Source organism: Pelodiscus sinensis, chromosome 8, assembly GCF_049634645.1.
Source record: "Pelodiscus sinensis isolate JC-2024 chromosome 8, ASM4963464v1, whole genome shotgun sequence".
NCBI classification, from domain to species: Eukaryota; Metazoa; Chordata; order Testudines; family Trionychidae; genus Pelodiscus; species Pelodiscus sinensis.
In genome coordinates, this window is record NC_134718.1 from 45,573,261 (window position 1) to 45,587,458 (window position 14,198).

The following is a 14,198-nucleotide window of genomic DNA, read 5'->3' on the forward strand; positions in this document are numbered from 1 at the left end:
TCTTTTCTCGGAAAGAGATAGGCCTCCCATCTCCTTCAGTCTTGGAAGAAACTGCTCTGACTCAAAGGAGGGAAAAGATAAAAATTCCTTTGTCCTAGTTTGAAATCCCTACCTGCATTGCTATTGGCTGACCAGATACCTGGCTAGCGACAGGAGACATAATTAACCCCTTAGTCTCCAGGTGCTGGTCAGCACTCCTGATTATGACACTAGCTTTTAAGCCAGTTCCCCCTAGCACTGGCTCACGAAAGTTTATGCTCTAATGCTCTCATAGATTTGTTAGTCTTAAAAGTGCCACCAGACTTCTTGTTTTTGATGAAACAGACTAACACGGCTACCTCTTTGAAACCTGTCATGTTACTGTTTAGGGAAAGATAATGGAGTAAATTAAAGGAAAGATAAAGTAGACAAGGCCATAAGGGGCTATGGAATAGACTTTAGGACTCAGCTGAGTTGTGTGAAGACAGGCATACTGAATTGTTGGTAGTGCTTACCTTCAGGAGGAGGAAAAAAGAAGCGAGGTGATTTCTGTTCACATGAGATGCATGTCTGCACTTTGTTATATCTGGAGATAGGGGAGGTCTTTCCTGTTAAAAAGTTGTGTTTTGTTTCCCTTGTGGTAACTAAAATGTGTGAGCTAGGGATGTAAGGGTATGTCTACATTACAAAGTTAATTCGAACTAGCAGCCATTAGTTCGAATTAACTTTAATATGGGCTACACATACAAACCGCTAGTTTGAATTTAAATCGAACTAGCGGAGCGCTTAATTCAAACTAGGTAAACCTCATTCTACGAGGAGTAACGCCTAGTTCGAATTAAGGGCTGTGTAGCCACTTAATTCAAACTAGTTGGAGGCTAGCCCTTCCCAGGTTGCCCTGGTGGCCACTCTGGGACAAACCAGGGAAACTCTTCTGCTCCCCTCCCAGCCCCAGAGCCCTTAAAGGGGCATGGTCTGGCTACAATTCTTGTGCCAGTTGCAAGCCTGCCAGCACCCAGCCAGCAGACCCTGCACCTGGCACAGCATGAGCCAGCCACCCGCTGCCACCCATCCCTCCACTTCTTCTCAGGACCAGGCTGGAAGCTCACAGGAGCCTGCCCGGGGCCATAAGAGGCAGGCGCCCACCTGGTGTAGTGCGGAGATCATGGACCTCATAAAGGTTTGGGGGAAGGCCTCTAATGTCCACAATCTCCACACTAGGCACAGGAAAGCAGCCGTCTACGGCAGGATAGCTGCCAGCCTGGCCACCAAAGGCCACATGCGAACCCAGGAGCAGGTTTGCATGAAAATCAAGTTGGTCCAGTGAGACCTCCGACCCTGAGCTTAAAACATAAGAACATAAGAACGGCCATACTGGGTCAGACTAAAGATCCATCTAGCCCAGTAGCCTGTCTGCCGACAGCAACCAACACCAGATACCCCAGAGGGGATGGACCGAAGACAATGACCAAGTGATTTGTCTTGTGCCATCCATCTCCAGCCTTCTACAAACAGAGGCCAGGGACACCATTCCTACCCCCTGGCTAATAGCACTCCATGGACCCAACCTCCTGAATTTATCTAACTTCTCTTTAAACTCTGTTCTAGTTCTAGCCTTCACAGCCTCCTGTGGCAAGGAGTTCCACAGGTTAACTATGCGCTGTGTGAAGAAGAACTTTCTTTTATTAGTTTTAAGCCTGCTACCCATTAATTTCATCTGGTGTCCCCTAGTCCTTATATTATGGGAACTAACAAAGAACTTTTCTTTATTCACCCTCTCCACACCACTCATGATTTTATATACCTCTATCATATCCCCCCTCAGTCTCCTCTTTTCTAAGCTGAAAAGTCCCAGTCTCTTTAGCCCCTCTTTATATGGGACCTGTTCCAAACCCCTAATCATTTTAGTTGCCCTTTTCTGAACCCTTTCCAAGGCCAAAATATCGTTTTTGAGGTGAGGAGATCACATCTGTACACCGTACTGAAGATATGGCGTACCATAGTTTGATACTTCCCCTCCTCCTTCTTCCCCTGGGTTCCCCCTTCCAGCTCCCTCCTCCCAGGTTCCCCCTCCCCTCTCTTCCCCTCTCCACCTCCTTTTCCCAGTCTCCCCAGAGGTTAATCCTCCCCTCCCCCAGTTTTGTTAAATACAGAGAGTTTCTATTTTTGAACACACGTGTCCTTTATTTTTTACATCAGGAAGGGGGGCTAGGGAGGAGTAAGTGCAAGGAGGTGAGGGAGGAATGGGGCACGAGCCCCTGATGGGGAGGACTGGGGTGGCTCTGCGGGCTCCTCGGGGTGGAAGCTCTCCTGCAGGGACTCCTGGATCCTGACAGCCCCTGATTAACCCCCCCCCCCCCCCCCCGGATGGCAGTCTGCGGCAAGTGCAGCCGGACTGATGGCCGAGTGCTGTGATGTGCCGAGTGTGGGCCCTCAGGGCACGCCAAGACAGGACTGCTTTGCTGTCTCTCATCGAGGTAGACAAGCAAGCGGGGAACCCTGAGAACTGTCTGTCCGGGGTGGGGGTTGGGTCCGTTTAAGCACAGTCCTCCGCTAGCCTGAGACAGCAGCTCCACAGTCTTAAGTCCTAACCTGATGCCCTGCCGGCACTGGTTCCGGCTAGCCTTAACTTCAGTTCAGGGTCCACTCAATGTGGACATGCTACTTCTTATTAGCAAAACGCTAATTTGAATTAGTTTTTAGGTCTAAATGCACTAATTCGAATTAGCTTATTTTGAATTAACTAATTCTAATTAAATTAGTTCGAATTAGTGCTGTAGTGTAGACATACCCTAAGTGACTAGTTAATTAGTTGAGGCAGCAAAGGGGAAGGGAAAATGCAAGCAGTCAACAGGTATCCATGTTAATCTGTTTCATCAAAAACAACAAGATGTCTGGTGGCACTTTTAAGACTAATAAATCTATGAGAGTATTAGCGCATAAACTTTCATGAGCTGCAACTCACATGCCCGTGCACAGTTTGCTAGGTGGGTGTTCACTCCCTGCAAAGATGAAGTAGAATTTAGCATAGTTGTTTATATAGCATCCTATACTTAATGCAAATTAGGACAACACACTGAGAATTAAAGATTTATGAGAAAAATGCAATCCACCATTTATTGATATGTTTTGTATGGTGAACATTGAATGAAAGTAATTTTTGTGCTGTTTAGATGCATAACAGATATAATGATTCAGGAAATGTTGTTGTTATTTTTATACATTATATTTATTGATTCTATTGTCTTATACTATTAACTTTCTTTAGTCATCTACATATGTCTATTGAGAGACCAACAGAAACAGCAGTCCTTCTAAGCCTTACTGGTGTTCGATCCATTATGGCCAACCAGTGGTATACGACCCTACAAAAGAATGCAAAAAGGCTGGAAATCTTGTCTGAAAGTATGTACTTGTAGCATATCTTCCATTAATATATTTCTTCTTGAAATTTTTACTTAGAATAGCACAATTCTTATGCTATCCCTTCTGTAGAGCGAGGGCTGAGAGAGTGTCTATGAAGACCTGTATGCTAACGAGTAGCAGGGATTGGTTGACTATATGGACTTTCCGATCCCTCCTTCTAAAAACCCTGCTCAGAACCCTACCTGTCCCCCATTAACAGAGAGAAAAGTGGCCTGGAGCAGTTTATTATTTTGAGAAAATGTTCTGTGATGCCTTCAAGGAGAATGTTAACCTTGTCTTTTTGCTTTTTAAGTATGTAAAGTGAATGTGAGGGAAAGAAAAACTGCTGGTTGTAAATTAAGAATCAGAGTTTTATAGTTAAGAGTAGGGGCTTGAATCATGAGAGCCACAGAACAATCTGTAGGTTCAGCTAAGGCACAGAAAGGAAAACTACCTGAATATTACTAGCAAAGTCACAGAACTGTAACTAACTCCTAGCAATCTGTATCATTGGTCAGTTTTTAAAAACTTAGACCAGGTTTAAAAAAAAAAAACATAGTTTGTATCTTCTTGTTTTTCAAAATTCTCATTAAAAGTTCATAAAAATGACAATAGATCTTTTTAGATTTGTTACAAAGTGGAAAAACAACTGGCCAGGCCATTCGTAGTCTTCAAAAGTATAAGACTGAAGTGGAAAAGTCACCAACTACAGGTAAGAAATAGACACATTTTTATAATGTACAGAAACTGGTCTCTGATATTAACAAATTAGGTGTGTGTAGTTTAATCACTATTACAATTCTTTGGTGCAATGCAAGAGAGGAAAAATGTTGCCACTTGAAGTGGCTCCTCAATTCAATAGCACATTTCCCTCTACTGATTTTTATTGCACAGCCAGAGGTAAGATTGCAAAATGTTTAAAACAAAGGAACTTCAATAGAATTTAGTCCTGCTGGGAGTTCAAGGACTGTACAGGATGAACTCTCAAGGTTCCTTCCAGTTCTATCATTCTATAAATACTGTGGTTTTGAAAAAAATATACTTACTTGGCCTCCACTAATTGTCTCATGGGGTATGTCTACACTACAGCGCTAATTCGAACTAACTTAGTTCGAATTAGTTAATTCGAACTAAGCTAATTCGAACTAACGGATCCAGACTAAAAAACTAGTTTGAATTAGCATTTTGCTAATTCGAACTAGCATGTCCACACAGAGTGGACCCTGAACCGGGGTTAAGAATGGCCGGAAGCAGTGCCGGCAGGGCATCAGATGAGGACTTAGAGCGTGGAGCTGCTGCCTCAGGCTATCTGAGGGCTGTGCTTAAAGGGACCCGACCCCCACCCTGGACAGACAATTCTCAGGGGTGCCCCGCTTGCAAAGCAGTCCTGGCTTGGATTGCCCGGAGTACCCACACTGGGCACATCACAGCACTCGGCCATCAGACCGGCTGCACTTGCCGCAGGCTGCCATCTGGGGAGAGGGGGCAATTGGGGTGTTGCAGGAGAGCTTCCACCCCCAGAAGCCCGCAGAGCCAGCCCAGTCCTCCCCATCGGGGGCTCGTACCCCATTCCTCCCTCACCTCCTTCCACTTACCCTTCCCTAGCCTCCCTTCCTGATGTACAAAATAAAGGACAATTGTGTTCAAAAATAGAATCTCTCTTTATTGAACAAAACTGGGGGAGACTGGGAAAAGGAGGTGGGAGAGGGGAAGAGAGGAGAGGGCAACTACAATGATGAGGGGTTTGGAACAGGTCCCATATGAAGAGAGGCTAAACAGACTGGGACTTTTCAGCTTAGAAAAGAGGAGACTGAGGCGGGATAGGATAGAGGTCTATAAAAGCATGAGTGGGGTGGAGAGGGTGCATACAGAAAAGTTCTTCATTAGTTCCCATAATAGAAGGACTAGAGGACACCAAAGGAAAGGAATGGGTAGCAGGCTTCAAACTAGTAACAGAAAGTTGTTCTTCACAAAGCAAAGAGTCAGCCTGTGGAACTCCTTGCTGCAGGAGGCTGTGAAAGCTAGAACTAAAACAGAGTTTAAAGAGAAGTGAGATAAAGTCATGGAGGTTGGGTTCATGGAGTGGTATTAGCCAGGGGGTAGGAGTGGTGTCCCTGCCCAAAGTTTGTGGAAGGCTGGAGAGGGATGGCACGAGACAAATGGCTTGGTCACTGTCTTCGGTCCATGCCCTCCAGGGTCCCTAGGGTTGGCCGCTGTCGGCAGACAGGCTACTGGGCTAGATGGACCTTTGGTCTGACCCAGTACGGCCATTGTAAGCTCAGGGTCGGGGGTCTCAGTGGACCACCTTGATTTTCATGCACACCTGCTCCTGGGTGGCCAGGCTGGCAGCTCTCCTGCCCTAGATGGCTGCTTTCCTGTGTGCCTAGTGCGGAGGTCATGGACGAGGTCCACGATGTCCGCACTAGACCAGGCGGGTGCCCGCCTCTTGCGGTCCCGGGCAAGCTCCCGGGAGCTGCCAGCCTGGTCCCGGGAACGGGGGGGGGGGGGCTGGGAGGCATCAGGTGGCTGGCTCAAGCTGTGCCAGGAGTAGGGTCTGCTGGCTGGGTGCTGGCAGGCTTGCACCTGGCACGGGCATCGTAGCCAGCCCGAGCCCCTTTAAGGGGTCCGGGGCTGGGAGGGGGCAGTAGAGTTTCCCTGGTGTTGGCCAGAGTGGCCACCAGGGAAAGCTGGGGAGGGCTAGCCTCCCACTAGTTCGAATTAAGGGGCTACACACACCCCTTAATTCGAACTAGTAAGTTCGAACTAGGCTTAGTCCTCGTAGAATGAGGTTTACCTAGTTCGAACTAAGCGCTCCGCTAGTTCGAATTAAGTTCGAAGTAGCTGAGCGCTAGTGTAGCGCCTATCAAAGTTAATTCGAACTAACGTCCGTGAGTTCAAATTAACTTTGTAGTGTAGACATATCCATGGAGATAGGTATATATAATTACAACAATTTTTAAAACGTTTTCCAGTTGATACATATATCCATAGTTCTTGGATGGAGTAGGGGTAAGGGAAAAGCTTCAAAAGTCACAGCTTGTAGAAAGATACAAACACAAACAAGTGAAGATGAACTAATCATAGAATCATAGAGCTGGAAGAGACCTCAGGAGGTCATCGAGTGCAGCCCCCTGCCCAAAGCAGGACCAATCTCAACTAAATCAACCTAATATCTTAGGGTATGTCTACACTACACCCTCTGTTATTTCAAAATAGCACTATTTTGAAAGAGCGCCATAACACGAATATGCAAATGAAACACGGGATATTTAAATCCCGGCTTCATTTGCGATTTTTAATGTCTTCATTTGCATCCCTCTCTCGAAAAAGAGTGCAAGTGTAGACATACCCTTACAGCGTCTAATATGTACCAAATCATAAAGTGCTTTCATTGCCAGATAGCCATAATATACTTTGGGAACATATTAATTCAACATATGTTAAGACAAGTCTTAATTTCACTTTTCTGGACTATCCAGGACAAGATGTTGATTCTGCTTCACAGTCTGTGTCCTTATAAATTGCTCTATTATGCTAATTTTATGTAGATAAAAATCCATTCTCTTTAAGCTAATAATGTACATTTTATATTGTTTATACTTAATGGCCTGAATTTCAGAGGTGCTGAGTACCTGCAGTTTCCACAGACTGCAATCAGAGCTGTTGGTGCCTGAAGCCTCTGAAAATCAAGAGAATTAATTAGTGCATATGTGGTAGAGAATGGATATTTGGAAAATTCCTATAATTTAGTAAGGTACTTTTGAAGTTTAGTTTCATGAAGGCAGTTTGTTGAAAACTTCTTCACTTGATTCCAGTAACTTCTGAATTTTGTTTAATTTGACAAATGCAATATGTATTTGTGATAAAGTAAACTGAACTATCTCTGCATGAAGTAAATATATTATTATATAAAATTACATCCATAAAAATGCAAATTCTCAGTTGGAAGTAATGAATGTGACTCACACTTTATAGAGTTCTTTGCATTTTCAATCTGTATTTATCAATAGTGTACTATGTGGAGTCATATTGCTTTGAGTGTGCAGTCATACACAAACTAAAGTCAGAGCAAATCAGTACGTAAGTTGAGTTGGAAAACACAATATGGTTGATGATTAAGTTGGTGGTACTCTTCCCTCTAAGGCCCCAATCCTTCAAACAATTTTGTAGGTGTTTATCATTATAATTAAACACATTATCCATGTCTTTATGGTCACTGAGACTAAATATGAATTTTAAATTAAACACGTACATCAGTGTTTGCAGGTAGAAGGCCTTAGTATTGAATTAATATTGTATTAAAAGTAGATGTTTTACTGGAAAAAAATGCAGTCTAACAGCTGAGAACTAAAGCTAAGGCCTGACTATGTTTGCTGGCGTTTAGGGTCAATTTTTGCAAAAGTTAGAGGTATCAAGACAGTAATATGACCAAAATCTAATTTGGGTACTCATAATTTGCCTCTGTAAAATTCCCTGTTTGGTAGTTTTATCAGAATCAGCTGAAATCCTCGCCAACATTGTGGAAATATTTCCCGTGAAATCTGACTGGTATAAAATTTAATATTTATGATTGACAAGTAGGACTAAGAGCTTCACAAACATGAAATATACAAGATCTCGTTAATTTTACATTACATGATACATTTCAATGATGTGGCTATAAATCATGGTAAAATCTCTACAAACACAAAAATAAGTTCACCCTGCTTGGTGGAAGGCACTAAAAATTCTTCTCTGTGGAGGGTAATTTATAGAGAACTTTCTACCTTCTTGTTTGGAAGGAGAGCCCCATGTGGGCAGTATTTGACTTATCTGTCTGTTATTAACAGGCAGGCCTCTTACTCAGGAGCTAGATGGTAACAGCTGTTCAGCAAGAGCTCTGCTTTCTGAGGTCTGAAGAAGCTCAGCTAACTTCTGCAGGCAACACCTGCAGCTGAAAGGTCTGAGCCCTAATGGGCAGGCCTCTCAAGAAGCTAAGTGGTAACAATTGTGCATTACCAGGGGTGGCCTTAAAGCCAGAAGTTAGCTGAGCTTCTCCAGACCTCAGAAGGCAGAGCTCTTGCTGCACAGCTGTTACCCCCTAGCTCCTAGGTAAGAGGCCTGCCCGTTAGGGTTCAGACCTTTCAGCTGCAGGTGTTGCCTGCAGCTATTACCAGGGGTGGCCTTAAAGCCAGGAGGCCGGGCTTCCCCGAAGGGGTGATCCAAAGGGGGCTGCTCTTTTGGGGGAGCCCTTTGGGGGCAGACCAAGGGCAAGGGTGTGTGCTGTGATGGTAGATTGTAATTGAGTGTGTGTTTGTGTGTGCTGGTGAGAGCAGCACACTTGGTTGTGTGGTGGCCTATTCAGTCCCTGGTGAGGGTTCTTGGTGAGAGGAAGTTCCCTTTAGCTACTCAAACTGAAGGTGTGTGTTTGTTCTGCTTCCCACCCCCACTGCCAATACGTGGTTTGGAACAGATGGGGTGCCTAAGGAGGAGGGCTCAGATGGCATCGTGGCAGTTGTGACAGGTAGGGGAAGATATGAAAGTAAGATCCGGACCAGCCAGCCAAGGGGAATGAGGTTTAGACAGTTATGTGCTGTTCCTTTTTCCGGTCCTATTCCCAGCCTTAAACATTTTGGTACCTTTAATACCTGGCCATCAGCCCTGAGGGTGCTGTTGCTGAATGCCAGGTCGGTATCCCAGAATACCGCTGTAATCCATGATTTAATTCTGAATGAAGGGGTGACCTGGCTTGTATCAATGAGACCTGTCTGAGAGTGGAAGGAGACATCGACCTTTCCCAATTGTGCCCGGCTGGGTTCTCGGTACAGCATCAACCGCGGCTTAATGGTCGGGGAGGTCGAGTGGCAATTGTCTATCGAGATACTATCTCAGGGTATGTCTACACTACCACCCTAGTTCGAACTAGGGTGGTTAATGTAGGCAACCGGAGTTGCAAATGAAGCCCGGGATTTGAATTTCCCGGGCTTCATTTGCATATTGCCAGGCGCCACCATTTTTAAATGTCCGCTAGTTTGAACTCCGTGCCCGCGGCTACACACGGCACAAACTAGGTAGTTCGGATTAGGCTTCCTATTCCGAACTACCGGTACACCTCGGGCTTCAAATTCAAATTCAAATCCCGGGCTTCATTTGCAACTCTGGTTGCCTACTTTAACCACCCTAGTTCGAACTAGGGTGGTAGTGTAGACATACCCTCACTGGCTAGGGTTATGGTCCAATAAAGTATCAAATTCAAGTGTCTGTACTTGACGTTAGGTGGCCAGGATAGGTTGAGTATGCTGCTTGTGTACCGCCCACCTCGCTCTACGGCAGATGCTCTGCTCGAACTGGCCAATGTGGTCTCGGACGTGGCATTGAGGACGCCGAGGCTTTTGGTCTTGGGGGACTTTAATATCCATGCCAAGGCTATTCTGTCTGGTCCAGCCCAAGATTTTATGGATACCATGACCACCCAAAGATTATCCCAAGAAATAACTGATCCAACACATGTTGCAGATCATACACTCGATTTGTTTTTTTGGACTAAGGGTGATAGAGTTCTTGGGATAAGGGATGTGGCTACACTCCCTTTGTCATGGACTGATCACTACTTGGTCAAGTTTAGACTATCTGCTGGCCTTCCCCTTCACAGAGGCAGAGGACCAATTAAGATGATCTGCCCTCGGAGGCTGATGGATCCGGAGTGTTTTCTGGGGTCCCTGAGAGAATGTTCAGCCATTATGGCAAATAATCCTGTAGATACCCTAGTTGATACATGGAACACCTCTTCGGACCAGTCGAGCCAAGTTTGCTCCCTGGTTTTCTAGGGAGATGATGGCAGCAAAATAGTCTGTGCGACGGCTAGAATGCTGCTGGAGGAGAACTAGAGCTGAGTCTGATTGGCTGCCGGTTAGAGCTGAACTGTGAGCGTACTTTGTGGCAGCGCTGACAGCAAAGCAAAGCTACTTCTCCACCCGTATCACGTCTGCACAATGCCGTCCAGTGGAATTGTTTTGATTAGTGCAGGGCCTGTTGCAGTCTGGCACTCATGACGAAATAGAGGAGCCTTTGGCCCCCCGAATGCTATCTGTTTGCAAAGCATTTTGCTAATAAGATCACCCACATCCGGTTGGATTTAGACTCTGGTTGCTGTGTAAGTGGTGCACAGAATGTGTTGAGTGCACCATCCAGTCATTTTTCTCTGGGATCAGTTTCAGCTATTGCAGACTGAGGATGTGGACAGGGTGCTTGGAGGAGTGCGACTGAACACGTGCTCACTTGACCCCTGCCCTTCATGGCTTATTAAATCTAGGCGGGAAGGGATAACTGGCTGGGTCCAGGGGATTATTAATGCGTCTTTTAGATCTGATATGGTTCCTGCTGCCTTGAAAGAGGCAGTTATAAAACCATTACTCAAGAAGACTTCCCTGGACCCACATGACTTAAATAACTATTGCCCAATTGCTAATATTCCCTGCTTGGGCAAGGCACTCGAGAGGGTGGTGGCATTGCAACTCCAAGCTTTCTAGGAAGAAACAGACTATTTAGATCCATTTCAGTCTGGCTTTAGGCCTGGTTTTGGAACTGAAACAGCCTTGGTCGCCCTGGTAGACGATTTATGTTGGGAGATAGACAAGGGGAGTGCATCCCTGTTGATTCTCCTAGACCTCTCAGTGGCTTTTGATGCCATTGACCATGATATCCTTCTGGGACGCCTGGCGGAGTTGGGTATTGGATGCACTGTTTTGCAATGGTTCCAGTCCTATCTGTCAGGACATTTTCAGAAGGTAGAGCTCGGGGCTGCTATTTGACCCCGTGGCAATTGTGCTATGGGATCCCGCAAGGTTTCATCTTGTCCCCTATGCTGTTTAATATCTACACGAAGCCGCTGAGAGAGGTCATAAGGAGTTTTGGAAGATGGTGCCATCAATATGCAGATGACACCCAACTCTATTTCCCTGTGACATTAGAACCAGGTGTGGCAATGACTGATCTAAATTGGTGTCTAGAAGCAGTGATGGTTTGGATGAAGTTAAATAAGCTGACATTGAACCCAGATAAGACTGAGGTCCTATGGATCAGGAGGCCATCTGTGCGTGAATGTGGCATGGCACCTGTTCTAGACGGGGTTACTCTTCCCCTGAAAGAACAGGTACGCAGCTTGGGAGTCCTACTGGACCCTTTTTTTTTTTTTTTTAACATTTGAAAATCAGATTTCTTCGGTGGCCAGGAGTGCCTTTGGGCAACTTCGTTTAATCTGCCAGCTGCAACCTTTATTGAACAAACATGACTTGGCCACAGTGATCCATGCTTTTGTTACATCCTGACTGGATTACTGTAATGCACTTTATGTAGGGCTGCCTCTAAAGAGCCTTTGGAAACTTCAACTGGTCCAGAATGTGGCTGCTCGAGTTTTAACCAACACTAGTTATACGGAGCACATTATGCCAGTGCTTCGGCAGCTGTGCTGGCTTCCCGTATGTTTCCAGGCACAATTTAAAGTTTTAGTTATGACCTATAAAGCCTTAATGAGTTGGCTCTAGAGTATCTGAAGCCATCCAGCATCTTTTCCCATATGAACCTGCGTGGGGATTGAGGTCAGCTGGGGAGGTTTTGCTTCGTGTTCCCCCACTTGTGGAGATAAGATTAACATCTACGCGAAACAGGGTATTCTCAGCTTTTGCTCCCAGGCTGTAGAATTCTCTTCCTCGGGATATTCGCATGGCGCCAATGCTAGCGTTGTTCCGGCGTCAGGCTAAAGCCACCCTTTTTACTCGTGTTTTTATTAATGTTTGAGTCTGTATGTGTGTGTTCCTCCTCTCTATGTTTTTAGCTGGTTATGTCCCTCTGAGGTCTCATATTTTAAATTCTCATATTTTAAATTTGTAAATATATTTGTATTTTTTGTGCTTGAATATTTTAAATAGAAAGGCGGGGTAAAAATATTTAAATAAATATAAATTACTGACATATAAATTGTATTCCATTTGCAATGTTGGTTAGAAGTTGTCAGGGTTAAGCCTCTGGCTGTAAAGAAAAGTAAAATAAAATAACTCTGTTGCTCTTGGTGAAAAGCCAATAAAATCCTCACTTCGCTTTCTGATTGTAGTAATGGTTTTGGGGGAGTGAGAAGACTAAAATTGTAAGTACTGCCTGAGTTCTCTCTGTTCTATCTGTCCCCTTGTGTGTAGCTGCAGCCATTTCAATGTAAAACAGGAATGCAAAGGATTTGAATGTGTAAGCAAAGAAGACAAAAATACTGTATTATAAAATAGTATAATTGTAAATAACAATTTTTGAATGTTTTCTAGTGGAAGAGAACCCTAAGAATTCTTCTACTGAAGAAATCGAAAACCAATTCACTTCCAATCAGTCAAATCTTCCTGCAATTCAGCCATCATCTTTCAATTGTATATTATATGGGCTACCCAACATAATTTTTATGTGAACGAATACATGTCAGGCTTCTTTATGAAAATAGAACCACAACAAGTATACGTGGTATTGGCCTTGTCTTGAAGGCTAGCATTTAGCCAGTCATGTTAGGTATTTTTTGTATAAGAATTGGCATGCAACCTATGTTAAAATAATTAGCTATTTTATATTTATGTACTGATATTATAGAAGTGTCATGAAAATATCAAGAGTTTTCATCAGAGCTTTGTGTTATTGAAAATATCTATTTCTCTTTGCTGTTCTGTTACTGATTAAAGTATTTAAAAACAAATCTTAGATATCTGCTTATGATGACTGTCATTTACCTTCTACTTAGAAAGAGCAAACATACTATATTTCATATTACAAATTTGTGTGATGAGACTCAAAAGCACTTTTTAATTGACTAACTGTCCTTTGGATAATTTATAAATAGCATTGACACTGTTCTCAAATCTCTCCTTCACAAAGTTCCAGAAAACTCATTCACAATTAACTGTTTTGTGTTAAACAAAAACAAGATTTTTTTTGCATTGCTTTTTCTGCATTCACCTACAATAGCATAAATAGTGATTGGCTTTTCTTGGGCCACCCACAGGTTCCTCCACAGCAGCATTCTTTTCTTCATAGAGGGTTCTTTACATTTCCAGGGGTCTCCAGGCTAAAGAAGGAGTACATGGACACGAGCAGTATGGTCAGAAAGTATTTGCAGGGTCTCCCCACAAGTTCCATGGAGAATAAAGAATAATATTGATATAGCAAATGTCTATATGAACTCTACCTATGATCCACTGCTCCCCAAAAATGGAGAAGGCCTCTTACCAGCATTCCTGATATTGTCACGCCTTTATTATATTGCTGAAAATACTTTGTCCTACAGTGATAATGGAGAGAATAGAAGACTTGGTCACATTCTATAATTGCTACCACATCAGTAGCTTTAGAAGTATTCTATTGTACACTGGAATTTTTTAGAAGTACAAGTCACTATAATTCATTTATCTTATCCTACTTTGTAGATTGTGCTCCATTTTACGGAATCCAATTTACGAGGAGTAACGATAGTTCGAATTAGAAAGCCTAATTCGAATTACCTACTCCGTGCCGTGTGTAGCCGTGGGCACGGAGTCCGAACTACCGGGGATTTAAAAATGGTGGCGCCCAGCAAGATGCAAATAAAGCCCGGGATATTTAAATCCCGGGCTTCATTTGCAACTTCGATTGACTACATTAACCACCCTAGTTCGAACTAGGGTGGTAGTGTAGACATACCCATATAGGCTACGTTTACACTGGCATGATTTTCCGAAAATTCTTTTAATAGAAAAGTTTTCCGTTAAAAGCATTTTTGGAAAAGCACATCTAGATTGGCAGGATGCTTTTCCGCAAAAGCACTTTTT

The 14,198-nt window shown here is 43.9% G+C and overlaps 1 protein-coding gene across 7 annotated transcripts in view; it reads left to right on the forward strand.

Moving 5' to 3' along the window:
• Window positions 1-13,089, forward strand: part of CFAP46 (cilia and flagella associated protein 46) — a 213,819-nt gene extending 200,730 nt beyond the window's left edge. For 6 of the 7 annotated variants that reach the window (XM_075935219.1, XM_075935218.1, XM_075935221.1 and 3 more), the window contains 3 exons: window positions 3,248-3,384; window positions 4,010-4,096; window positions 12,675-13,089. In XM_075935219.1, the coding sequence (XP_075791334.1) occupies window positions 3,248-3,384; window positions 4,010-4,096; window positions 12,675-12,811 (361 nt within the window). In that variant the 3' untranslated portion in view covers window positions 12,812-13,089. Of the gene's footprint in view, window positions 1-3,247; window positions 3,385-3,999; window positions 4,097-12,674 lie in introns of all 7 variants that reach the window. The other variant, XM_075935224.1, reaches the window with a different exon arrangement.
• The last annotated feature ends 1,109 nt before the right edge of the window (window positions 13,090-14,198 follow it).